The sequence below is a fragment of the Lithobates pipiens genome, unplaced genomic scaffold, assembly GCF_037356315.1.
Source record: "Lithobates pipiens isolate NorthernLeopardFrog02 unplaced genomic scaffold, aLitPip1_a1.2 Scaffold_8, whole genome shotgun sequence".
In the NCBI taxonomy this organism is placed as follows: Eukaryota; Metazoa; Chordata; class Amphibia; order Anura; family Ranidae; genus Lithobates; species Lithobates pipiens.
In genome coordinates this window covers 92299228-92325237 of record NW_027507903.1, presented here as the reverse complement: position 1 = coordinate 92325237, position 26010 = coordinate 92299228, and the positions used below count along the sequence as shown (strand labels likewise).

Below are 26010 nucleotides of genomic sequence, written 5' to 3'. Positions count from 1 at the left end.
CAACCCAATACTTTCATTTGGCTGCACTAAATGCAAGGAATTCACCAAAGAAGTTTATGTATATTTTTGGGTGTTGAGCTTTGCATATTTGAATGGCACCGCAAGCTCAACATTTGTTTTGAATGCAGCCTAAGGCCCCTTTCACATGGGGCGGATTGTGCTAGGAGTAGGCAGGCTCAGGTCCACCTAAAAAACGTATGGATGGCCCGCTTGTAAGGGGCCTAATTGCAGCCATATTTACAGGAAAAAATTATTTTCCTTTTTTTTTTTTTATTTAATCAAAATAATGAGACATGCTTTAATTTCAGATAGTCTATGTAAGTGGGTGATTGCACTTTGCCTAAATATTCTGTGCAAAAAGGTCTCCTTTCGCATCTCAGAAGGTTGGGAGGTATGCTGATTGTCAACTTATATACACATTCAAAATCTGCACCACCCAATGGCCAGTAAGGATAAAGCAAGCAGCGCGCACATCTAAAGGGATGTTGGGGATGCCATGTTTCTGGTAACAAAGGGCCTGCAGCTGTCACTGTCTCTCTGTGTGTGCACATTGGAACATGGCTGTCCAGATTGCAGACCGGTTGACCAACCAGGAGCAAGAAATCCGCTGGCTGAGCGATGAGATCGGCCGACTCGTGGATCTGGGCACGCAGGGCACTGTGGAGATTGACCCCAGCCCAGAATTATTGGAGCTCCGGGCAGAGAATGAGAAGCTGAAGTATAGAGTGGCCCATCTACAGAGGAGCCTGAGAGAGGAGCAGGAGAGAGGAAGGCCAGGAGACAGTCCAGGAGGAGAGGAGGCCAGGCCTCAGGAGGAGAAGGGAGAGCAGAGTGTATGTCAGGGACAGGTGAGAACCAATCACCCCCCAATAATCCATATCCTATTGTATTGTTTGTATGACACGTGAGCGGAGATCTTCACAATGACCTATAACCCCGGACCTCAGGGGGTACCGGAGAAGCCGTTGTCCTTTTCACACCATCACAATGTCTACTGAATGCGTCTCTTTGTTGTGGTCCCTAAATGGCACAAAGGAGAGAGAGCAGAGCTGTATTATTGGGACTAGATGTAAATTCGCGATTGTACTAAGACTGACATATTTATAAGGGTTATCGTCGACTCACATTATAAGTAGGGTACTGATCCCTTTTGTGGTGCAATTTGAGCCATTACATAATGAATTGGCTCAAATCGTACTACAAAAAAATTGCATGTGATTTGAACAGGAATGCTGTGCGATTTCTGCCCGAATCACATGTGGTTCCCCACACCACTCCTGTGTGAACTCAGGCTGAAGTCACTATGACAATCCTGAGTTCACGTTGGAGCGGTACAGGGAACTGCCTGTGATTCGGACAGGAATCACACCACATTCCTGTTCAAATCACATGCGATTCAAGCCCATCCAATTTGTATGGGCTCAAATTGCAACACAAAGGTATTGGTTTCAGGTAGAGATGGGGTCGGGTGTGTTCAAGATCCCACCAGGAAGCTGACATTGCACACCGCTAATCACAGGCAGTGAGACATTTCCCGTTCCACAGCTGCACAGATCTGGAAATGTCTCGCTGCCCGTGATTAGCGGTGTGCAGTGTCGGCTTCCTGACGGGATCGGGCATGTGAGATCTCAAACACGCCTGACACCCCCATCTCTAGTTTCAGGTATTGGAGCATTTGACAAGTACTCATGCAAATGCTTAGTATCGGCACCAATCGTTGTATCGGTGCAACCTTAGTTATAAGGCCTTGTCCATGCAGCCAATGCATTCCTGCATTGTGACCACCATACCCTAAAGATGCAGGCTTTGTGCCAACTGATCAGTACTATTGCCATATAAAAGCCGGGTTTTCCTAGAGGGTTCCTTTGTGGGCACACAATGCTTTAGGCCACACTGACATCTGCAAATTCATGCAGCAGAAATCACAAATGTGTGTGTGAACAGCTACAGCCGCTCAGCCAGCACAAAGCAATGACAGGCTGATAGTAGATAGACAGGCAGTTGTCTGCATGTATCTGTATATCTCCATCTGTAGTGGTTACAGCTGCTAGGGACAGATGACTGGCCCTGGACACAGATTGCATTCGGGACCAATTATGTGTACCTGATCTCAGGTAATCGGATTAAAGTGATTATATATATATATATATATATATATATATATATATATATATATATATATATATATATATATATAATCTCACATTATTCTTAGGAGCCTGCAGAGCATTGCAAGCTCGAATCGGCAGATCCCGGGTACAATGTCAGGTTCCAGCAGACTCTAAGTACAGCTATCTGCTCTGCTCATATCTTCCATATGGGCAAACCGTTACTGAAGTCCCGGAAGAATCAATAAAATTACGAGAGCACTCAATATCGGTGGCAGACGGGACTAGTAGTTCATTCATTCAAGGAACTCTGAATGAATGACGTGGCTATGTGGGTGAAACCACGCTGGTTTTTAAATCGTGACAGCAGATGCAGGGAGATGATCCCCCACCAAATAGAGCAACGGATAGGGGTGTGAGCAAGCTTTTTAGCAACATGTTAAATATTACACCCTGAATATGGGTGTAACATACAACCTGCTACTAAAGGCAAACGTATTCTTTAACCTCCTGGCATCCGCGATATGGCCAAATGATGGCCACAGCGCGGATGTGAATTCCCGGGAGGCCGTCATATGACAGCCTCCCCTGTGCACGCTCCCTGTGCGTGCTGTGATCACCTAGTCATTGAGACTCGGGTGATCACCGATCTGAGTAAGGGGCCAATGGCAGGTGATCACATGATCAAAACAAAAGCTTGGTGATCGGTTTTTTTTTTTCTCCTCACGCTGACAGCGGAGGAGAAAAAAAAAAAAAGCTGATCACCGGCTCATCTTAAAGGGACATCAGTCCCGAAACGGAAGAGGCAATTATGCCTCATAATTACTACCTATCTATGCCTACCAGTGGTGCCAATCACTGACACATAGAAGTGCTGCCTATCAGTGTAACCAATCAGTGCCCACCACTGCCGCCTCATCAGCGTACATGAATGACGGACAAAAATTACCCGTGTTTAAGATTTTATAACAAAAAAAAAAGAAGTTTTTTTTTTTTTTAATCTGTCTTTTTACCAAAAATTTAAAATCACTCAGGTGATTAAATACCACCAAAAGAAAGCTATATTTGGGGGGGGGGGGGGGGGAACAGTGTTGTATGACTGTGCAATTGTCATTCAAAGTGCGTCAGAGCTGAAAGCTGAAATTTGGTCTGGATAGGGGGGGGGGGGTTAAGTGCCCAGTAAGCAAGTGGTTAAGCTGGTCATACATACCAGCAGCAGTTGCATGAAAAAAAAAATTACACGATTCCTTAATCCACACATTCGAGGTGGATGGGGGAATCACTCCCATTGGGGATCTATCCCCAGTGTCAGAAGGATTATTATTATTATTATTATTATTATTATTATTATTATTATTATTATTATACAGGATTTATATATCGTAAACAGTTTGCGTAGTGCTTTACTGCCTGTGATTCGGACAGGAATCACACCAGTCCGTCAGTAGACGGTACAAATACAATACACTTTAGTACAGCAGAAATCAGAGGGCCCTGCTCCTTAGAGCTTACAATCTAAATGGGAAGGTCAAGAGGTAATAACTGGGCGATGTGCTGATTGAGAAGATAAATGTACAGTTGTTAGTTGGGGGCCAGATAAGCTGCTCTGAAGAGATGAGATTTCAGGGATTGTCTGAAAGTGGATAAAGTAGGAGAAAATCGGACAGATTGGGGTAGAGCATTCCAGAGGTTGGGAGAGGCTCTGGAGAAGTCCTGAAGGTGAGCATGGGATGAGGTGACAAAGGAGTTTGAAAGCAGAAGGTCATGAGAGGAGCGAAGAGAACGATTAACCACTTCCCGACCGCCGCACGACGATGTACGTCGACAGAATGGCACGGGCAGGCATATGGGCGTACCTGTACGTCCCTGCCTTCCCGCGGGTCGGGGGCCCGATCGGGCCCCCGCCCGGTGCCTGCGGCGGTCGGTATTCGTTCGCGAGCGATCCGGGATGAGGGGGCGGCCATTCATTCATGGCCACCCCCTCGCGATCGCTCCCGACGAATAGAAATCCTTCGTGACATCACTTCCTCTCCTGTAATGTAAACACAGGAGAGGAAGTGATGTAATCTCTCCTCCGTGTCGGTATTTTTCGTTCCGACACCGAGGAGAGAGGATCGGTGAGTTGCACCAACACGACACTTCACAGTAGAACATGCCAGGCACACTCACACCCCCCCGATCACCCCCCCAATTAACCCTGCCCCCCAGTCACAGTGACACCAATGTCATAATTTTTTTTTTTTTTTTGCATTGGTGTCATTTGTGACTGTAATAACTGTTAGGGCAGTTAGGGTTAGCCCCCTTTAATTCTAATGTACCCCCCTAACCCCCCCAATAAAGGTTTAACCCCGTGATCACCCCCCGTCGCCAGTGTCACTAAGGCTGGGTTCACATTGCAGCGGTTTATGAGAACGAATGTGATTCGCACCGCACTGCAGTGCAAATCACATCCGATCTCTGTGCGATTCGAGTTCAGCCATACAGATAGTATGGCTGAATTCGCATCGCACCCGCTGCAAATTCGCACGGGACCCTTTTTTTGGACCGCAGCAGAATCGGATCGCATGGGTGTTCACACCATGCGATCCGAGTTTGCAGATCGCACTGCGATATGCGAACTGATCTGGGGGTGTCATTAACATTTCACTGACACTCCCAGCAGTTCGCATAGGGCAGTGTGAACTGCCGCCGGGAGGCATGCGATGCGGGAACCCGCCGCGGATTTGTGGCGTTCCCGCATCGCTCCAGTGTGAACCCAGCCTAATAAGCGATCATTTTTCTGATCGCTGTATTAGTGTCACAGGTGACGCTAGTTAGGCAGGTAGGTATTTAGGTTCGCCGCAGCTTTTTATAGCGCCAGGGACCCCCATATACTACCGCATAAAGCCCCCTGATTGCCCCCTAGTTAACCCTTTCACCAGTGATCACCATATAACTGTTACAGGTGACGCTGGTTGGTTAGTTATTTTTTTATAGTTTCAGGGCACCCGCCATTTATTACCTAGTCTCACTAGTGTACCCCTAAATTTAGGGGTGTCTACTTTCCAAAATGGGGTCATTTGGGGGGGTTTGTGCCATCTTCGCATTTTATGGCCTTCAAAACTGTAAATCCCTTAGAAAGCCTGAAGGCGGTGCTTGGTTTTCGGGGCCCCGTACGCGGCTAGGCTCCCAAAAAGTCCCACATATGTGGTATCCCCGTACTCAGGAGAAGCAGCAGAATTTATTTTGGGGTGTCATTTCACATATGCCCATGGCATGCGTGAGCAATATATCATTTAGTGACAACTTTGTGAAAAAAAATAAATAAATAAGTTTGTAATTTTCCCGCAACTTGTGGCAAAATATAAAATATTCCATGGACTCAACATGCCTCTCAGCAAATAGCTTGGGGTGTCTACTTTCTAAAATGGGGTCATTTGTGGGGGTTTTGTGCCATCTTGGCATTTTATGGCCTTCAAAACTGTAATAGGTAGTGAGGAGTGAAGTCAAATATTTACGCCCTTAGAAAACCTGAAGGCGGTTCTTGGTTTTCGGGGCCCCGTACGCGGCTAGGCTCCCAAAAAATCCCACACATGTGGTATCCCCGTACTCGGGAGAAGCAGCAGAATTTATTTTGGGGTATCATTTCACATATGCCCATGGCATGCGTGAGCAATATATCATTTAGTGACAACTTTGTGAAAAAAAAAAAAAAGTTTGTAATTTTCCCGCAACTTGTGGCAAAATATAAAATATTCCATGGACTCAACATGCCTCTCAGCAAATAGCTTGGGGTGTCTACTTTCTAAAATGGGGTCATTTGTGGGGGTTTTGTGCCATCTTGGCATTTTATGGCCTTCAAAACTGTAATAGGTAGTGAGAAGTGAAATCAAAAATTTACGCCCTTAGAAAGCCTGAAGGCGGTGCTTGGTTTTCGGGGCCCCGTACGCGGCTAGGCTCCCAAAAAGTCCCACATATGTGGTATCCCCGTACTCAGGAGAAGCAGCAGAATTTATTTTGGGGTGTCATTTCACATATGCCCATAGCATGTGTGAGCAATATATCATTTAGTGACAACTTTGTGTAAAAAAAAAAAAAAAAAAAAAAAAATTTTTTTTTTTTGTCATTATTCAATCGCTTGAGGCAAAAAAATAAAATATTCAATGGGCTCAACATGCCACTTATCAATTTCCTTAGGGGGTCTACTTTCCAAAATGGGGTCATTTGGGGGGGTTTTGTACTGCCCTGCCATTTTAGCACCTCAAGAAATGAGATAGGCAGTTGTAAACTGCGTAAATTCCAGAAAACGTACCTTAGTTTGTAGATGTGACAACTTTTGCGCAAACCAATAAATATACAATTATTGACTTTTTTTTTACCAAAGATATGTGGCTGAATACATTTTGGCCTAAATGTATGACTAAAATTGAGTTTATTGGATTTTTCTAATAACAAAAAGTAGAAAATATCATTTTTTTCAAAATTTGCGGTCTTTTTACATTTATATCGCAAAAAATAAAAATCGCAGAGGCAATCAAATACCATCAAAAGAAAGCTCTATTTGTGGGAAGAAAAGGACGCAAATTTTGTTTGGGTACAAAATTGCATGACCGCGCAATTACCAGTTAAAGCAGCGCAGTGCCAAATTGTAAAAAGACCTCTGGTCATTTACCAGCAAAATGGTCCGGTCTGAAAGTGGTTAAGTTGGTATTTTGGGAACAGGTTAGTGATGTGGATGGCTTTGTAAGTTTTAGTTTGTATCTTGATATTCATTTGTTGGCTTAGTGGCAGCCAATGGAGGGGTTGGCAGAGGGGTGGCAGATGCTGATCGGTTTGTGAGGTGGGTGAGCCTGGCAGCAGCATTCATGATGGACTGAAGTGGGGATAGACTATTTAGAGGTAAGCCAATGAGGAGGGAGTTGCAGTAGTCGAAGCTTCAAATCCACTCCCTGGTCATCTCCTGCCTCAACTATAACTTTGACTATAGTCAGCAGCACTGAATATAGTCTGGATGTCCAGAAGTCTATCACAGATTGATTTTTGTACAACCGACCTGCCTATACATAGGTCTCTGGTGAACCGACTGAATTTTGATTCTTGTATGGCCGCATTTAGCCTGTCATTGCTTTGTACTGGGACACAGCTGTGATTCCTTCCGCAGGAATTTGCCATGTAATCGAGGCGAACGAGGCCTTAAGCCAGCCTGTCCATTTTGAATGAACTGACGCAAGAAAACTGTATTTGCTGCATTTTTAAGTAACTCGGCACACTTCAAAGTGCCATAATAGCACACGTGTGTTGGCAGCTATTGCATGTGTGCATTGGAGTGCCATTGTAAATGAATACACATAGTACTGTGAATTTTAGGTACGTTGCAGTAAAGCATGCTAAAATGCATGTGTTAATGTGCGTTACCACAAAACACAAGTTTGAAGCCAGCCTTACTCTATAACATCATAATATCACATTGGACCACATTTTGGACAGGTGGCTTCTCTCCACTTTGTGGGATGCAAAAACCGATTAAAGTGGTTGTAAACCAAGCCATATACCCAGTGAAGTGTCTGGCCATACAACGCAAATCCCTCTACATAAGTTGTCCCAGTTTATCTGCAGTCTTCTCTTCTCTACATCTGTTAAAGTGCAGAATTTACAGTATCTAGCTTGTCTGAGCTTCCAGAAAGCAGCAGATGTGGAGCTTAAGTTCCACTCAGTGAGGAATGCTGAGAGCTGATTGGTGGGAAGGAAATCGCCCCCTTCACACAAGACTAGAGCTGAGACTGTCAATCACATGCTGCGTGCTGGAGGTCCCTCCCCTGTCACCTTTTTACCTCTTGGTGTTTCAGGAAAACTTGTCAGAAGTGACTCGTGCAGCAGAGAGAAATTACACTTAGTGCTCTTAATGGAGACAAGCACGCACTATGGAGGGATATGTTTTGTTTATATTTCATATCAGAGGTTTTCAATCACTTTTAAAGTCAGAAGGTCATCAAATGCACCAATCAGTAAATTCTGAAAGATCACAAGTGCATTGCAAACTGATGCTGAAAGCAAGTTGCATTTGCAAGGCCAAAGCCAGTTCCTACAGGGCCTAAATGAGCTCCTAGCACTTGCCTCAGCTGCTACATACATAGATGTCACATAGACGCACTTGAACAGTGGAAGTAAAATGCTAAATCTGGGGCCCCTGGAGCTTGTTGTACAGTATCTCACAAAAGTGAGTACACCCCTCAAATTTTTGTAAATATTAATGTTTTCATGTGAAATTTTGCTAAATTAAATTTTTCTACAGTGTAAAGTAGTGAGTGTACAGCTTGTATAACAGTGTAAATTTGCTGTCCCCTCAAAATAACTCAACACACAGCCATTCATGTCTAAACCGCTGACAAAGGTGAGTACACCTCTAAGTGAAAATGTGTAAATTGAGCACAAAGTGTCAAAATTTTGTGCGGCCACCATTCTATTCCAGCACTGCCTTAACCCTCCTGGGCATGAAGTTCACCAGAGCTTCACAGGTTGCCACTGAAGTCCTCTTCCACTCCTCCATGATGACATCACAGAGCTGGTGGATGTTAAAGACCTTGCGCTCCTCTGCCTTCCGTTTTGAGGATGCCCCACAGATGCTGAATAGGGTTTAAGTCTGGAGACATACTTGGCCAGTCCATCACCTTTACCCTCAGCTTCTTGAGCAAGGCAGTGGTCTTCTTGGAGGTGTTTGGGGTTGTTATCATGTTGAAATGCTTCCCTGCGGCCCAGTCTCCGATGGAAGGGGATCATGCTCTGCTTCAGTATGTCACAGTAGATGTTGGTGTTCATGGTTCTCTCAATGAACTGTAGCTCCCCAGTGCGGGCAGCACTCATGCAGCCCCAGACCATGACACTCCCACCACCATGCTTGACTGCTGTAGGCAAGACACACTTGTCTTTGTACTCCTCACCTAGTTTCCGCCACACACGCTTGACACCATCTGAACCAAATAAGTTTGGCCTCATCAGGACATAGTTCCAGTAAACCTTGTTCTTAGTCTGCTTGTCTTCAGAAAGCTACGGGCTTTTGTGTGCATCACCTTTAGAAGAGACTTCCTTGTGGGTTGACAGCCATGTAGACCAATTTGATGCAGTGTGCGACATATGGTCTGAACACTGATAGGCTGAACCCCCCCCCCACCCCTTCAACCTCTGCAGAAGTGTTGGCAGCACTCATATGTATATTACCCAAAGACAACCTCTGGATGTGATGCTGAGCATGGGCACTGGACGTCTTTGGTCGACCATGGCGATGCTTGTTCTGAGTAGAACCTATCCTGTTAAACTGCTGTATGGTCTTGGCCACCATGCTTTAGCTGTTTCAGGCTCATGGCAATCTTCTTATAGTCTAGGCCATCTTTATGTAGAGCAACAATTCTTTTTATTTGATCCTCAGAGAGTTCTTTGCCATGTTGACCAACTAGTATGAGAGAGTGAGAGTGATAACACCAAATTTAACACACCTGCTCCCCATTCACACCTGAGACCATGTAACACTAATGAGTCACATGACATCGGGGAGGGAAAACTTCACTTAGGGGTGTACTCGCTTTTGTTGCCAGTGGTTTAGACATTATGGCTATGTGCGTTATTTTGAGGGGACAGCAAATTAACACTGTTACAAGCCGTACACTCACTACTTTTACATTGTAGCAAAGTGTAATTTCTTCAGTGTTGTCACATGAAGATATAATAAAAGGTTTACAAAAATGTGAGGGGTGTACTCATTTTTGTGAGATACTGTATGCTCAGCAAATTTTCACATTATAGCACACTTGCCTCCCTTCTAGCACTGTGATGTATGTACTGGGGCATTTCATTGGTGCTTCCACCTTCTCCGAGTCTTATTCTGGATTGAGTCTTTGAAATCTAGATTGTCAGGGCTGGGATGACGTAGCTCTGGCACATGCGCACAGGAGGTACTTCATCCCGGCACGGAATGGTTCTAAGACTGTACACTGAGCTAGAAGTATCTGAGAGAAGAGACATGCAGTTTCTTCTGTCATAAGTAGGGATGGGCCGAACACCCCCTGGTTCAGTTCGCACCAAAACACCACGAACAGGCAAAAAGTTCTAGCAAACATGCAAACCCTATTAAAGTCTATGGGACACAAACATGAAAAATAAAAAGTGTTCATTTTAAAGGCTTATATGCAAGTTATTGCCATAAAAAGTGTATGGAGACCCGAGTACTGCCCCAGGGGACATGTATCAATGCAAAAAAGAAAAGTTTTTAAAACAAAACAATTGTTTTTTTCAGGAGCAGTGATTTTAATAATGCTTAAAGTGAAACAATAAAAATGAAATATTCAATTTAAATATTGTGCTGGGGGGGGGGGTCCCTTAGTCTGCCTGTAAAGTAGTGCATCTGTGTGATGTGTAGAACAGTGCTGCAGCAATAATATTAAGGGGAACTCTGCGCCAACATTTAAAAAAAACAAAATAAATCCGAGCATGCAGCCTGGAGTTCAGGGTGGGGGGGGGGCGTGAGCGCCCCCACCCTGAACCTTATCATGCCACATACCCATCAATGTTGATGGGGACAAGAGCCTCTTCCCGACAACCCTGGCCATTGGTTGTCTGGGTCTGCGGGTGGGGGCTTATCAGAATCTGGAAGCCCCCCTCCCCTATGTGAATGGGTATCGGGTACATTGTACCCCTACCCATTCACCAAAAATTGTGTTAAGTAAAAACCACGAGACACTTATAATTTTTTTTAATATAAAGGAATCCTGAAGCTGCTTGTTGCCCATGACCATAATTTGGAGACCCCTGATGTAATGTAATGGCCCACCTGATTGGATAGATTAGGTAGATCCCCATTTACATAAATCAAATGTAGATTGTAGAATCAGATTGTAATGTGTATGATAGTCCTAACAGTGCTGCTCAGGGAGCTACAGCAATGATCATTGGAGCGTGTCAGACCACAGGCTGTCCATTTACATCCAGCCGCCCATAGAGGGCAGCAGACGAGGACCTGTCATCGGCATGCTCAGCGGAGAGATCCCCTGCTGGGCAGGCAGATCCGCTGGCAGGCTCCACTAGTATGAAAGGGGCCTAACAAACTCCATTCACCTTTACCTGCCAATGCTATTTAGGTGGTAATAAATATACCAGGTACCAACCAGTGTATGTCGATGTTTATATTAATATAATCTGTAATATAATAGTTAATCATTTTTGAATCTTAATTTTTGCAAATATAGGGTGTCTGATGGCATCTAGTTTTAGGCTGGATTCGCACTTCTCCTCCATTCCTGTGCAAGGCAGTCCAATTATTTTTAAAAAGCTGTCAATGCACAGCAACAGACCAAAAACGCATGCAGCATTATTTCCAAAGTAACGCACCACAATCCACAGTAGTGCTACCATTCCTTGTGATGCACTGCAGCGCATGTGCGTTGGAGCTGCGTTTCCTTAGTGTGTTGGGGTGGCATTGAAAATAATGTTACTGCAATGTGCTAATGCACATAATGTGTGTCAACACAACACACCCCTGCCGGCGCTCATTGCTTTGTACACAATACTGTACGATTTATCATTAACTCATGGAAGTGATGTAATGTTGATGCTTGTGACCCTATCACCTGCCATGCAATATTTATCTTATATAAACAAAACACATGTTCATTACAAAGTTCTGTTTCCGGATCAATCTTTACCCAGCAAATGCACATTACAAGGAGTGTGATATATTTTTTTTTTTCCCCCAAATAGAAACCACAATTATAATTTTGTTTGTTCAGGTAATAAATAACATATTTTTTTTTTTTTTATCCTTTGGCTTTTTCTCATCATCACAAATCAATACAATCACTAAATTGTCCCTGTTGACCGTTGGAAAATTTTGATTTGTCTGTTTTCAATCAAAGTTCTAACCATGTATGGCTTACTTAAACGGGATGTAAAGTCCGAAGTTTTTTTTATTTTTATTTTTTTATATCTTAATGCCTTCTGTTCATTAAAATAAAAAGCCTTCTCTGTGCAGCAGCTCCCCACTGCCCCCCCCCCCCCCCCCAATACTTGTCTGAGGTCCCTCTCTGTCCACGAGTGTATCAGCCATTTGAAATTCTCCTTACTGATTGGCTCCCACTGCTGTTATAGTCAACTAGCCAATCGGGGAAGAGAGGGGGTGGGGCCAGGTTGGGGCTCCGTGTCTGAATGGACACAGGGAGCTGTGACTTGGCTTGGGTGCCCCTGCAAGCAAGCTGCTTGTTGTGGGGGCACTGAACAGGAGGGAGAGGCCAGGTTCACAGAAGAGGGACCCAAGAAGGGGAGGATCTGGGCTGCTCTGTGCAAATCCACTGCAACAGAGCAGGTAAGTATAACATGTTTATTTTATGAGGGAAAAAAAATAGACTTTACAATCCCTTTAAAGTGTTACTAAACTCACAACAGTATAATCAGTCTGTATATGCAGTAAAGCATGCTTATTATACTCTATGTGGAACCTAAGGGGTTAATCTTCTGCATTGTGTAAAAATGGTGTTTTGATCTTGTGTGCACGGATCCTCCTTCTTTCACTGACTCCAGAACAGGTCCGGATAAGACGGAGCCTTTGGAGTCAGGCTGCACATGCTCAGTTTGGTGTGTATTGCTAGAGAGGGGTTTTTTTTTTTTTTTTTCTTGGGGGTGCATGTGATCAGCCAATCGGCACTGCCCAGAGAGTCAGGTCCTGGATCCTGATAGGACAGCTCAGTGCAGTATGAAAACTCCACATATAAGCTTTACCAGGAACTGATAGAAGTCACAAGACTGCTATATACTGTTAATGAGAAAAGGTATTTAGCAGTTTAAATTTACAAAAAAATTTGCATTTCCGTGTTTTGTGTACTGTGGGAAACCAGATATAGTAATTTCAGGCTTCTGGGTTTAGTAACACTTTAACATAAGTTTCTGTCTGAAGTCTTTTCTGCATTCAGCTATGTTGGTCTCTTTGACTATTGTGGGTGGGGAAGTTCTCTAGATTGCACAGAATTCAAACATTGATGCTCATGCATTTGTACTTGTAGGCCTCAAAAGTTAGTGATTGTAAAGGATATCAATGGCTCCTGGTGCCCAGCAAGGCCCAAAAGTGAGGGAAGAGATGTGGACGTGCACAGCTCTGGATTGAATTGGGGGTGGGGAATCTATGCCTAAACATGTTTTACCTTCATGCAAGGAATGCATGAAGGTAAATAGCAGATTTTCCATGCAATTATTGTAAGCGACTATAGCTGCTAGCAATAATCACTGTGGGGTTGGTTTACTAAAACAGAGTGCAAAATATGGTGCAGCTGTGCATTTAGCCAATCGGCTTCTAATCTCAGCTTGTTCAATTAAAGTGGTTGTAAATCCTCTTATATACCCAGTGAAGTGACTAGCCTCAGATGATATGCAAAGAAGAAACCAATCCTCCTACATAAGTTTTTTTTAGTTGTTTATCGGCAATCTTCTCTTTTCTACATCCATTCAAAGTGCTGAAATTTAGATAAAATTCCTCTGAATCTGTCAGTAGCACAGGAGGGGGCAGGGAGCTGCAGTCCAAGCTCTTGTACAGTATGTGAGAGCCGATTGGAGGAAAGGGACACCCCCCCCCCCCCCCCCTTAAGACACGGCCCAGGAACTAAGGAATGACCCAGAGCTGTGTTGTGATTACACAAGCTGTGTGCTGAGCTCTCCTCCCCTGCAACTATTTTATGTCTGGTGTCGGGACAACTTGTCAGAAGTGACTCATGCTGATAACAGAGGCACCAGAGCAAAACCACACACAGAGCTTTGGCGAGAGATAAGTAAACACTACAGATATACTGTATGTGCTTTGTACATATTTCATGACTGAGGTTTACAACCACTTGCAGCTTTGGCAAAAAAAAAAAACCTGGAAGCTGATTGGTTTCTATGCAGTGCTGCACCAGATGTTGCACCCTCCAGTTTAGTAAATCAACCCCATGTTTGCTTTCCTGGCCGGGCGCCCTCAACCTCCCCCCGGCTGGGAATACACAATGGCTCCCCCCATCAACACTAACTCAAATGATTTTCTTTCCTGCATTAGTGTTCAGTGTCCTCTGACAATAGCTATCAATGTGCCAACATTTTCTGACCAAAGATATGTTGTATCTTTGTACAATCCCATTAAATGAATTGTGTTTAAGAAAAATTTGGGAATCCAAACAGTTTATTGGAGTGCCTAACTACTAGTAAGCAAGAACTGGTTGGTCTAAGTATTTGCCATATTGCTCTTGTTAATCAGCCAGGAACAATTCAGGACAAAGGTCCTATACCACTCCCATTGACCTGAGTTTTTTAACCACTTAACAACTGGCCCATAGCCGAATAACGGCTACAGGGTGGTTGTTTAACTCTGAGAGGCCGTTAAATAACGACCTCCCAGAATTCCAATCACGCACGCCCCCTGGGGCGCGCACTTGAGAGCATCACGGATCATGGTAAACGGCCGCTCATCGTGGGCATTTACCACGTGATTGCTCCGTCAAATGACGGAGCAATCACTTGTAAACAAACCGGCGTCATGTTATGACGCGGGTTCCTCCCTCCCCTCTCTGTACCGATCGGTACAGCGAAGGGGATCAGATCGGTGTCAGCAGTGCTGCGGGCTGCATCTGCAGTGCCCACATCGCTGCTCACCGAAATTTAACCCCTCAATATCCTGCCAATACTCTGCAATACCCTGCATTTTATTTTTATTTATTTTTTTTCTATTTCAGGCTTCCCAGCCTAGAGGTGAGATGTAGGGTCTTATTGACCTCATATCTCACTGTAAAGAAGACCTGTCATGCCATATTCCTATTACAAGGGATGTTTACATTCCTTGTAATAGGAATAAAAGTGATCAAAATTTATTTTTGGGGAAAAAAATGTCAAACTAAAATAAATAAATAAAGTAAAATGAACAATCAAAAAGAATTTTTTTTTTTTTAAAGCGCCCCTGTCCCTATGTGCTCGCATGCAGAAGCGAACGCATACGCAAGTCCCGCCCACATATGAAAACGGTGTTCAAACCACACATGTGAGGTATCGCTGCGAACGTTGGAGCGAGAGCAATAATTTTGGCCCTAGACCTCCTTTGTAACTCAAAACATGTAACCAGTAAAAAAATTTAAAGCGTCGCCTATGGGGATTTTTAAGTAACGACGTTTGGCGCCATCCACGAGCGTGTGCAATCTTGAAGGGTGACATGTTGGGTATCTATTTACTCAGCGTAACTTCATCTTTCACATTATGCAAAAACATTGGGCTAACTTTACTGTTTTTTTTTTCGAAAAATTGCTGCGCAAATACCGTGCTGGATAAAAAGATTGCAACGACCACCATTGTATTCTCTAGGGTCTTTGCTAAAAAAACATATATAATGTTTTGGGGTTCTATGTAATTTTCTAGCAAATAAATGAGGATTTTTACATGTAGGAGAGAAATGTCAGAATTGTCCTGGGGGCTCCAGAACGCCTGATGGCGCTCCCTGCATGTTGGGCCTCTGTATGTGGCCACACTGTGTAAAAGTCTCACACATATGGTATCTCCATACTCAGTAGTAATGACAGAATGTGTTTTGAGGTGTAATTTGTGGTATGCATATGCTGTGTGTGAGAAATAGCCTGATAATATGACAATTTTGTGGAAAAAAAAAAAGGAAGAAAAATCTTGATTTTGCAAAGAATTGTAGAGAAAAAATGACAACTTCAAAAAACTCATCATGACTCTTACTAAATACCTTGCAATGTCTTCTTTACAAAAAGGGGTCATTTGGGGGGTATTTGTACTTTTCTGGTATGTTAGGGTCTCAAGAATTGAAATAGGCCGTCAGTCCTTCAGGTGTGATCAATTTTCAGATATTGGCACCATAGCTTGTGGACTCTATAACTTTCACAAAGACCAAATAATATCCACCAATTTGTACTTATTTTTACCAAAGATATGTAGTAGTATAAATTTTGGCCAAAATTTATGAAAAAAATTACTAATCTGCTAAATTTTATAACAGAAATGAAGAAAAAATTATTTTTTTTTACAGAATTTTCGGTCTTTTTTTCTTTTTATAGCACAAAAAATAAAAAAACCCAGCGGTGATTAAATACCACCAAAAGAAAGCTCCATTTGTGTGAAAATAAAGGACAAAAATTTCATATGGATACAGTGTTGCATGACTGAGTAATTGTCATTCAAATTGTGAGCGCACCGAAAGCTGAAAATTAGTCTGGTTATTAAGGGTGTTTAAGTGCCCAGTGGTCAAGTGGTTAATCTTATTGTAGGAGTTGTGAGAAAAGAGACCTTCTAGTATTGTATGTGCCTGCTCTGTTGTATATGTTGAAACCACGCCATGCAGTATATTTTCACACAACGAAATAGCACTGTGCTGTAAATGGTGCCATTGAAGGTGGTGTAAAATTAATTTTTAGATCTAGTTCCCATCGCACTAAGGTCCATGGGAACAACAGGTAAGAACATAGTATTGTATTTTTCTGCCAGTCTCCATGCTGCCTTCATAATACATGCCGTACATGATTCAGTTATATAGTCAACCACAACCTTCCTCATATCTTCTCCCTAATCCTTAGGTGTCCCACCCAATGGAACCTTCACCTTGCAAATGACCTTCTCTTATCCTCTTATCTGATCATCTCCTCTCTCATACCATTGTGATCTCTCTTGTGCTTTACACATTTTTTTTGGAACTCTCTTCTTCATGACATGAAATGTTCAAGGAACCTGGAAGCCTTTAAAAAGATTCACCAAAACTCCTTTCTACAGACAAGCACATCATAGTCATTCTTCTCATTCATCAGATCTGATACTGACATTTACACCTCCTGTCTTGCATAATCATCCACTTTTTCTTTCTTTAAGTTTTTTTGTCTTTCCTTTTTTTGAGCCTTGATCTAATTTCTATTACATTTTCATATTTACCTGAATATGTATTTGTTTTCTGAAGGGAAAACTGCTGTAATGAAGATATGAGCATAATAAACATGACAAAATTGTTACTCCGGGTACAGTAATCCATAGCTTCAAGTCAAAGATCACCATTCATTGTTGTCTGCTCTACCATGAAAGGTGGAACCTGACTGGCGGGGATCTTGTACTGCAATGCATTAGTACGGATGTCATGAAGGGAAATCTTGAGTATTTCTGTATGCCGGTTGTTTAAATGGTACTTTTCAGAGTTTCAGTATGTATTTATTTAATTTACCAGAACTAAAAAAAAAAAAATGACCCCCCCCCCCCCCCCAGACCTTTCATTCCATACTAAATGTGTTCCAAAGTACATGTATTGAATTGCTTGGTTCCTTAAAAAAAAAAAACACATACAAATAGCTGAGGACATCTAAAAGCAAGTAGCTATGAGTTTTTGCTGCTCTTTGCATATCACTATTCCTTACAAAGCCCCATAATCCAAAAGAAATATACAATTTTATCATATCAGACGCCATGCATTTTGATGAAACTGATAATAAAATGGTATTCTTAACAATGGTGACAGATCCTTTCGTCGTTGTCTTCCTTTTTTATTTTTATTTTTTTATGTGAACTAGAAACAAGACAGGGGGGTTATAAATACTAGTAAAAATAAATAAACTTGCCAATAACAACTAATAGCCTAGTGTTTAAATTGTATATAAACCCACTCTCATCCTTTCTAAACTACTGCCATAGTGGTTATCTATAAGGATATACATGCCTCCTGCATGTATCCTTACCTGTCAAATGTCTCCCTTCTTTCTGTTCTGAGACCCCCTAAAAACTGCAGATTTTGTGGGTGGGTCTTTTGTCCTGAGCTCGTTGGTGGGGTAATGTCAGTAGACTCCCCGCCCACCTCTACTTGTCAACCCTTGTCAACATGCATTTTCTCCTGTGTATTTCTTACACTGAACTTCTGCTATGATCACTAACATCCAGTTAAAACCACAGAAAGGTCGCCACATGACTTCAGCATGCCCAATCATGCTGAGGTGTGGAGCAGCCAATCCTGGGAGATCTAGAGAAGAAAGGAGGAGAGGATCTGAAGTACAGCCTCTCTTAGGCTCCTGCATGAGATATGTAAATCACCTGTCACTTGCAGCAAGGGGAAAGAAATTACTCCTATTTCTCTGTGTGTCAATTTTTATCTCACTGAAAAAAGATGAACTTCTCAGAGCTGGATTAACTCTTCTTGGCAAGTCTGGACACAGATGACATGAAATCCTATACTGTAACAGGTGCAAGCCTTAATTTAAAAACAAAATTCCGGTTTATATCCACTTTAAAGAGGTGATCTGCCATTTTTTATTTTTTGTATTTTTTTTTTAAGTCAGCAGCTACAAATACTGCAGCTGCTGACTTTTAAAATAAGGACACTTACCTGTCCAGGGTGCCCGCAATGTCAGCACCCGAGGCCGAACCGTCCCTCAGTCCTCGGATGCTGCCGCTGCCATCTTCGGTAGGGGACATCAGGAAATGAAGCCTTGCGTCTTCACTTCCTGGTTCTATACTGCGCATGCGCAAGCCATGCTGCGCAATCCGAATGGTCCCTGCTGTCTCTGGGACCTGTGTGTCACCCAGCAGACAGCGGGGGGGGGGGGGAGTGGCCTAGATCACCGCAGTGATCTATGCCCGGAAGTGGGTGCAAATACCTGTATTATACGGGTATCTGCACCCCTCCCCCCCCCCCTGAAAGGTGCCAAATGTGATACCGGAGGGGGGGAGGGTTCCGAAAAAGCGTAAGTTCCATTTTTTTTTAACCTCTGCTTTAAGCTGTCCTAGAGATGACTGCTTGAAACTGGTTGGAGAACCATAATACGCATGAGTATCTTGCATCACCTACAAAATAAAGCATAACAGTATAAAATACAATGCAAATTTCACACACCAACATTAAAAAAAGGTTTTCTAATGGGGAAACTGCAGTCTGCTCACATATTTTGTAATAAAAACATCTTTGCCTTTCTGAAGCTTCCCTCCAACATATTATTTTATATATACTGTGATTCTTTCTGTACTTGTGAAATATGCTGCATACATTTCCCTCCACTAAGTGCCTGTTCACTGTCTGGATTTACACAGACTTACACCTCCAGCCCTGTAGCTCTCATGGGCTCTCTTATGACTCATCCTCCCCTCCCTTCCTGGCAAACTCTCACAAGAGTGAGAGAGAGAGCTGTGCATGATGTCATAAGCCTAGGCTTTTTAGCGGACAAGAAACAGGAAGTGGGGTGTATAAGGTATTTGCTGGCAGAAAAAAAAAATGTTTTACTATTCAAAGTAAAAACAGAAGGGCAGAAGATTTAATAGATGGAAAGTTGAAAAAAAAATTACTGAAGTTCCAAAAATTTAAGTTGCAAAATTCAAATTTTTTTTATTTTTATAATATATATATACATACATACATACATACATACATACATACATACAAAAAACCATGACCTGTATCCATGCTGCATAACCCACCTAGTTCAACTTGAACTACATACAATAGCACACAACCTGAAGTATATTTGGGTACATTACTCTTATATTTGGAACAACATTAAAGTATTTTTTAATGTCAAATTAATAAAATTGTGAACGCTGAGAAAAGGCTCCATCCTGCTTATTAGCAGCTGAAATGTTCTCAGGAAGATAAACTGACCTTTCTATAAAGGGGGGGTTGGGGGGGTTGACAGCTGTTAGCAGTGAGCAGAGAATAGCTCTGCACAAAATTGAGGAAATGCTTTTTTAAGATCGTGAGGAGGGTTGAATCGCGTTCTTGATTCTTTAATCATGCGGCTCCGCTTGGAACCAAAGCTGTCGAGAAGGCTGCCGCACTCTAAATATCTGAGTATTAGATATGTGCAAATAGAAATGAAGGTGAAGGTGTGCTGCCTCTAAAATTCATGTGTCTTAGTTTCAGAATTTTTCAGTGCTAAGTAGATATATAATCCTCCTGTATTGAATTGCTTGTTTTGTAACTGTACTATCTGCCCTCATGTTGAAAAGCACTGCACAGCCTTTTGCTGCTATATACATTCATAATAATAATAATTAACTATTCAAACAAATGCATATACTTTTTCATATAAATGTATTGTAATGTACCAGTGTAGTATTGTATTAACCACTCAAGGATAAGGCCTCTTTATTAGATGTGTTGTTGCATGTTTTGAGTTACAGAGGAGGTATAGGTCTAGAATTATTGCTCTCGCTCTACTGATCACGGTGATGCCTCACATGTGTGGTTTGAACACCGTTTTCATATGAAAGTGCTACTCACGCATGCGTTCACTTCTGCATGCGAGCTCGGCGGGACGGGGCACGTTTAAAACATTTTTTTTTTTCTTACTTATTTTACCTTTTCATTTTTACACTGTTTAACCACTTAAGGACCGCCGTATTGCCATTGTACGTCATCACAATGGCACAGGCAGGCACAAGCACGTAGATGTACGTGCCTGCCTTCCAGCGGGTGGGGGGTCCAATCGGACCCCCTCCCGCTGGATACGGCGGTCCGTTTCCCTCCAGGAGCGATCCGTGATGAGGGGATGGCCGTTGGTTTCTGGCCACCCCCTCTGGATCGCTCCTGACCAATGACGATCTTCCTCCCACTGTGTATTGTTTACACAGGAAGGAGGAAGTGATGTCATTCTCCTCGGGGCGGTCTTTTTGACCGGACTACGAGGAGAAGACTAAATGTAAGTGCACCAAAACACTACACTGACACATAGGTACACATAGGTACACAAACCCCCCCCGATCCCCCCCCCAGTCACAGTGTCACTGATTGCATTGATCATTTCTTTACTGATCAATGCATTCAGTGTCAGTTTTAACAGTTAAAACTGTCAGGGCAGTTAGTGTTAGGTCCAGGGTAGCCCCCTATCACCCCCCAATAAAGATTTAACCCCCTGATTGCCCCTAGAGTTAACCCTTTCACCCCCTTTTGCCAGTGTCACTAAGCGATCATTTTTCTGATCGCTGCATCAGTGTCGCTACTGTCGCTAGGTAGCTAGTTATTTTTTTAGGTTCACCGCCAGGTTTTTATATCGCTAGGTACCCCGATATACTACCCAATAATGGTTTTAACCCCCTGATTGCCCCTAGTTAACCCTTTCACCCCCTTTTGCCAGTGTCACTAAGCGATCGTTTTTCTGATCGCTGCATTAGTGTCACTAGTGTCGTTAGGTAGCTAGTTATTTTTTTAGGTTCACCGCCAGGTTTTTATAGCATTAGGTACCCCCATATACTACCCAATAATGGTTTTAACCCCCTGATTGCCCCTAGTTAACCCTTTCACCAGCGATCACAGTATAAGTGTCACTGGTGATGCTGGTTAGCCAGTTAGTTATTTAGGTTCCCCGTCAGGTTTTTATATAGTGCCAGGGACCCCCATATACTACCTAATAAAAATTTGAACCCCCTGATTGCCCCTAGTTAATCCTTTCACCACTGATCACCGTATAAGTGTTACGGGTGACTCTGGTTAGTTTGCTTTTTATAGCATCGGGGCACCCACCATTTATTACCCAATAAAGGTTTAACCCCCTGATCACCCGGCGGGTGATATCAATTAGGTTTTAGGGTCAGGGTCTGCGTCGCCCCAGGCAGCGCTAGGTTAGTGCCAGTACCGCTAACACCCACACGCAAAGCATAAACCTCCTGTAGTGGTATAGAATCTGAACAGATAAATATCTGATCTGATCAGATCTATACTAGCGTCCCCAGCAGTTCAGGGTTCCAAAAAAACGCATTGTTAGCGGGATCAGCCCAGATACCTGCTAGCACCTGCGTTTTGCCCCTCTGCCCAGCCCACCCAAGTGCAGTATCGATCGATCACTGTCACTTACAAAACACTAAACACATAACTGCAGCGATCGCAGAGTCAGGCCTGATCCCTGCGATCGCTAACAGTTTTTTTGGTAGCATTTTATATTTAAATCCGGAAGGCAGTGCTTGGTTTTTGGGGTCCCGTACGTGGCTAGGCTCCCAAAAAGTCCCACACATGTGGTATCCCTGTACTCAGGAGAAGCAGCAGAATGTATTTTGGGGTGTCATTTCACAAATGCCTATAGCATGTGTGAGCAATATATCATTTAGTGACAACTTTGTGCAAAAAAAAAAAAAAAAGTTTGTAATATTCCCGCAACTTGTGGCAAAATATAAAATATTCCATGGACTCAACATGCCTCTCAGTAAATAGCTTGGGGTGTCTACTTTCCAAAAACTCGGGAGAAGTAGCGGAATATATTTTGGGGTGCAATTCCACATATAACCATGGCATATGTGAGCAATATATCATTTAGTGACAACTTTTTGTAAAACATTTTTTTTTTTTTTTTTTTTTTTGTCATTATTCAATCCCTTAGGACAAAAAAATTAAATATTCAATGGGCTCAACATACCCATCAGCAATTTCCTTGGGGTGTCTACTTTCCAAAATGGGGTCATTTGGGGGGGGTTTGTACTGCCCTGCCATTTTAGCACCTCAAGAAATGAGATAGGCAGTCATAAATTAAAAGCTGTGTAAATTCCAGAAAATGTACTCTAGTTTGTAGACGCTATAACTTTTGCGCAAACCAAAAAATATACGCTTATTGACATTTTTTTTACTAAAGACATGTGGCTGAATAAATTTTGCCCTCAATGTATGACTAAAATTAGTTTATTCGATTTTTCTTATAACAAAAAGAAGAAAATATATTTTTTTTAAAAATTTTTTCGCTCTTTTTCCATTTATATCGCAAAAAATAAAAATCGCAGAGGCAATCAAATACCATCAAAATAAAGCTCTATTTGTGGGAAGAAAAGGACGCAATTTTCGTTTGGGTGCAATATTGCATGACCGCGCAATTACCAGTTAAAGTAGTGCAGTGCGAAATTGGAAAAAGACCTCTGGTCCTTAAGGTGTTTATTGGTCCATTATTCCTATTACAAGGAAAGCAAACATCCCTTGTAATAGAAAAAAAGCATGACGGGACATGTTAAATATAAGATGTGGGGTCAAAAAGACCTCAGATCTCATATTTACACTAAAATGCAATAAAAAATAAAATTGTCATTTAAAAAAAAGATTTAAAAAAAAATGGCCCTTTAAGAGCTATGGGCGGAAGTGACATTTTGACATCGCTTCCACCTTGCAGTGTCATGGAAACGGGTGGGGGCGATCTTCCCCCTCACTCATCTCCATGCAGAGCCAGTGAGAGGACCGGATTGCCGCTGCCCACGGCTCCGGTGAGCGGCGGAGGGGAGGCCGCCGATGAAAGTGATTTTGCGGCAAATCCACCGCATGGACCACTTTTATCTTGCAGCCAGCTGAACACGGGGATACCGGGGTTATGGTGGCTAGCTGCTACCATAACGATATTCGTCCTCAAAGTGAGGACAGATATCGGCATTCGTCGGTCGGCAAGTGGTTAAAATTGATCTGAAGAAAAGGTGTACATGCAGTATCTCACAAAAGTGAGTACACCCCTCATAATTTTGTAAATATTTTATTATCTCTTTTCATGTGACAACACTGAAGAAATGACACTTTGATACAATGTAAAGTAGTGAGTGTGCAGCTTTTATAACAGTGTAAATTTGCTGCCCCCTCAATATAACTCAACACATAGCCAACAAAATTGCTGGCAACAAATGGGAGTACACCCCTAAGTGAAAATGTCCAAATTGGGCCCAAATAGCCATTTTCCCTCCTCGGTGTCTTGTGGCTTGTTAGTGTTACAAAGTCTCAGGTGTCAATGGGGAGCAGGTGTGTTAAATGTGATGTTATCGCTTTCATTATATCATACTGGTCACTGGAAGTTCAACATGACACCTCATGGTAAAGAAATCTCTAAGGATCAGAAAATAATAATTGTTGCTCTACATAAAGATGGCCTAGGCTATAAGAAGATTGCCAAGACCCTGAAACTGAGTTGCAGCATGGTGGCCAAGACCATACAGCGGTTTAACAGGCAGGTTCCACTCAGAACAGGCCTCACCATGGTCGACCAAAGAAGTTGAGTGCACGTACTCAGTGTCATATCCAGAGGTTGTCTTTGAGAAATAGAGTGCTGCCAGCATTGCTGCAGAAGTTGAAGGTGTGAGGGGTCAGCCTGTCAGTGCTCAGACCATACACTGCACACTACATCATATTGGTTTGCATGGCTCTCATCCCATTCTAAAGATGATGCACAAGAAAGCCCACAAACAGTATTTTAGACAAGCAGACTAAGGACATGTATTACTGGAACCATGTCCTGTGGTCTGATGAGACCAAGATAAACTTATCTGGTTCAGATGGTGTCAGGTGTGTGTGGCGGCAACCAGGTGAGGCATACAAAGACAAGTGTGCCTTGCCTACAGTCAAGCATGGTGGTGGGAGTGTCATGGTCTGGGGCTGCATGAGTGCTGCTGGCACTGGGGGGCTACAGTTCATTGAGGGAACCATTCATGCCAACATGTATTGTGAGATACTGAAGCCAAGCATGGTCCCCTCCCTGCCACAGTGCAGTATTCCAACATAGTAATGATCCCAAAAACACCTTCAAGACGACCACTGCCTTGCTCCAGAAGCTGAGGGTAAAGGTGATGGACTGGCCAAGCATGTCTCCTGACCTAAACCCTATTGAGCATCTGTGGGGCATCCTCAAACAGAAGGTGGAGGAGCGCAAGGTCTCTAACATCCACCAGCTCTGAGATGTCCTCATGGAGGAGGGGAAGAGGACTTCAGTGCCAACCTGTGAAGCTCTGAACTCCATGCCCAAGAGGGTTATAGCAGTGCTGGAAAATAATGGCGACCACACAAAATATTTGGGTCCAATTTGGACATTTTCACTTAGGGATGTACTCACTTTTGTTGACAGCGGTTTAGACATGAATGGCTGTGTGTTGAGTTATTTTGAGGGGGTCAGAAATTTCACACTGTTATACAAGCTGTACACTCACTACTTTACATTGTAGCAAAGTGTCATTTCATCAGTGTTGTCACATGAAAAGATGTAATAAAATGTGAGGGGTGTACTCACTTTTGTGAGATACTGTATACATGTGTCATGACTATGAAGTACCATCTTGACCTGAGAGCCAAGTTTATACACAAATATGAATAAGTGTATGCATATGTTTAAATATTGTATTTTTTTTATATTTATTTAGTTTATACATTTTTCAGACAGTACACCTTTATCAATTTCTTTCTATACTCCTACTTAAAAAAAAAACACACTTTAACACTTGAAACTGAAAGTCTGGCACAAAATGAACTTTAGCTTGCGCCAAAAAAAGTTTGCTATCATCAGAGCAATTTCAGTGGGAAACAAATCACGTGAAAACCAACCAAACTGAAGATGTGGACACTCCTTTTCACCCTTCGTGAATTGGGCAAAATATATTCTTTGGAAAGTCTGGAGGCAATGTTGTCCTGGAATGAAGCGAGTATTCCCTCTCTTGGCGGCAGCCATTGTGGTAAGTAGGTGCTTTTATGGGCACTTGGTTATTGCTGCTTGATCAGAGCTTAAATTACCAATCAAAGACACCTAATTGATTGCAAAAAGAGCAGACCTAGACAAACTGAAGGTCTATTAAATGTTTGGCAGGACAGTCATAGAGTCAGCAAATTTCTGTACTGATCATTATTTCAGCTCTGTTCAACATGAGGTTTACTTTATGGATCTTGTGCAGTGTAACATGGGCTAATGTGCATGCGTGTGCTCCTTGCATGGCAATCGCACTACCTAAATAAAGTTAAAAAGGACATTAACCCACTTTTTATTAAATAAATAAAAAATGAAATGTAAATATGTGAAAGGTGGAAAACTATGAAAAGTTGGTGAAGAGGGTGAACGTCCATCTAAATACAAATTCCACTTAAAATCTATGTTTTGGTATTGAATAGATTTGTGGACTGAATCATGTTGTTTTGTTGGAATATGAGTTCTCCACCTGAGATCTGTTGGGCTTCTCA

General features: G+C 42.7%; 1 protein-coding gene across 4 annotated transcripts in view; it reads left to right on the top strand.

Annotated features, from left to right (window-relative positions):
- The first annotated feature begins 502 nt into the window (after positions 1 to 502).
- The window catches only part of LOC143962609 (threonine--tRNA ligase 2, cytoplasmic-like), a 76078-nt gene continuing 50570 nt past the window's right edge, over positions 503 to 26010 (top strand). For 3 of the 4 annotated variants that reach the window (XM_077471906.1, XM_077471905.1, XM_077471904.1), the window contains exon 1: positions 503 to 848. In XM_077471906.1, coding sequence (XP_077328032.1) covers positions 558 to 848 — 291 coding nt within the window. In that variant the 5' untranslated portion in view covers positions 503 to 557. The remainder of the gene's footprint in view (positions 849 to 26010) is intronic. The other variant, XM_077471907.1, reaches the window with a different exon arrangement.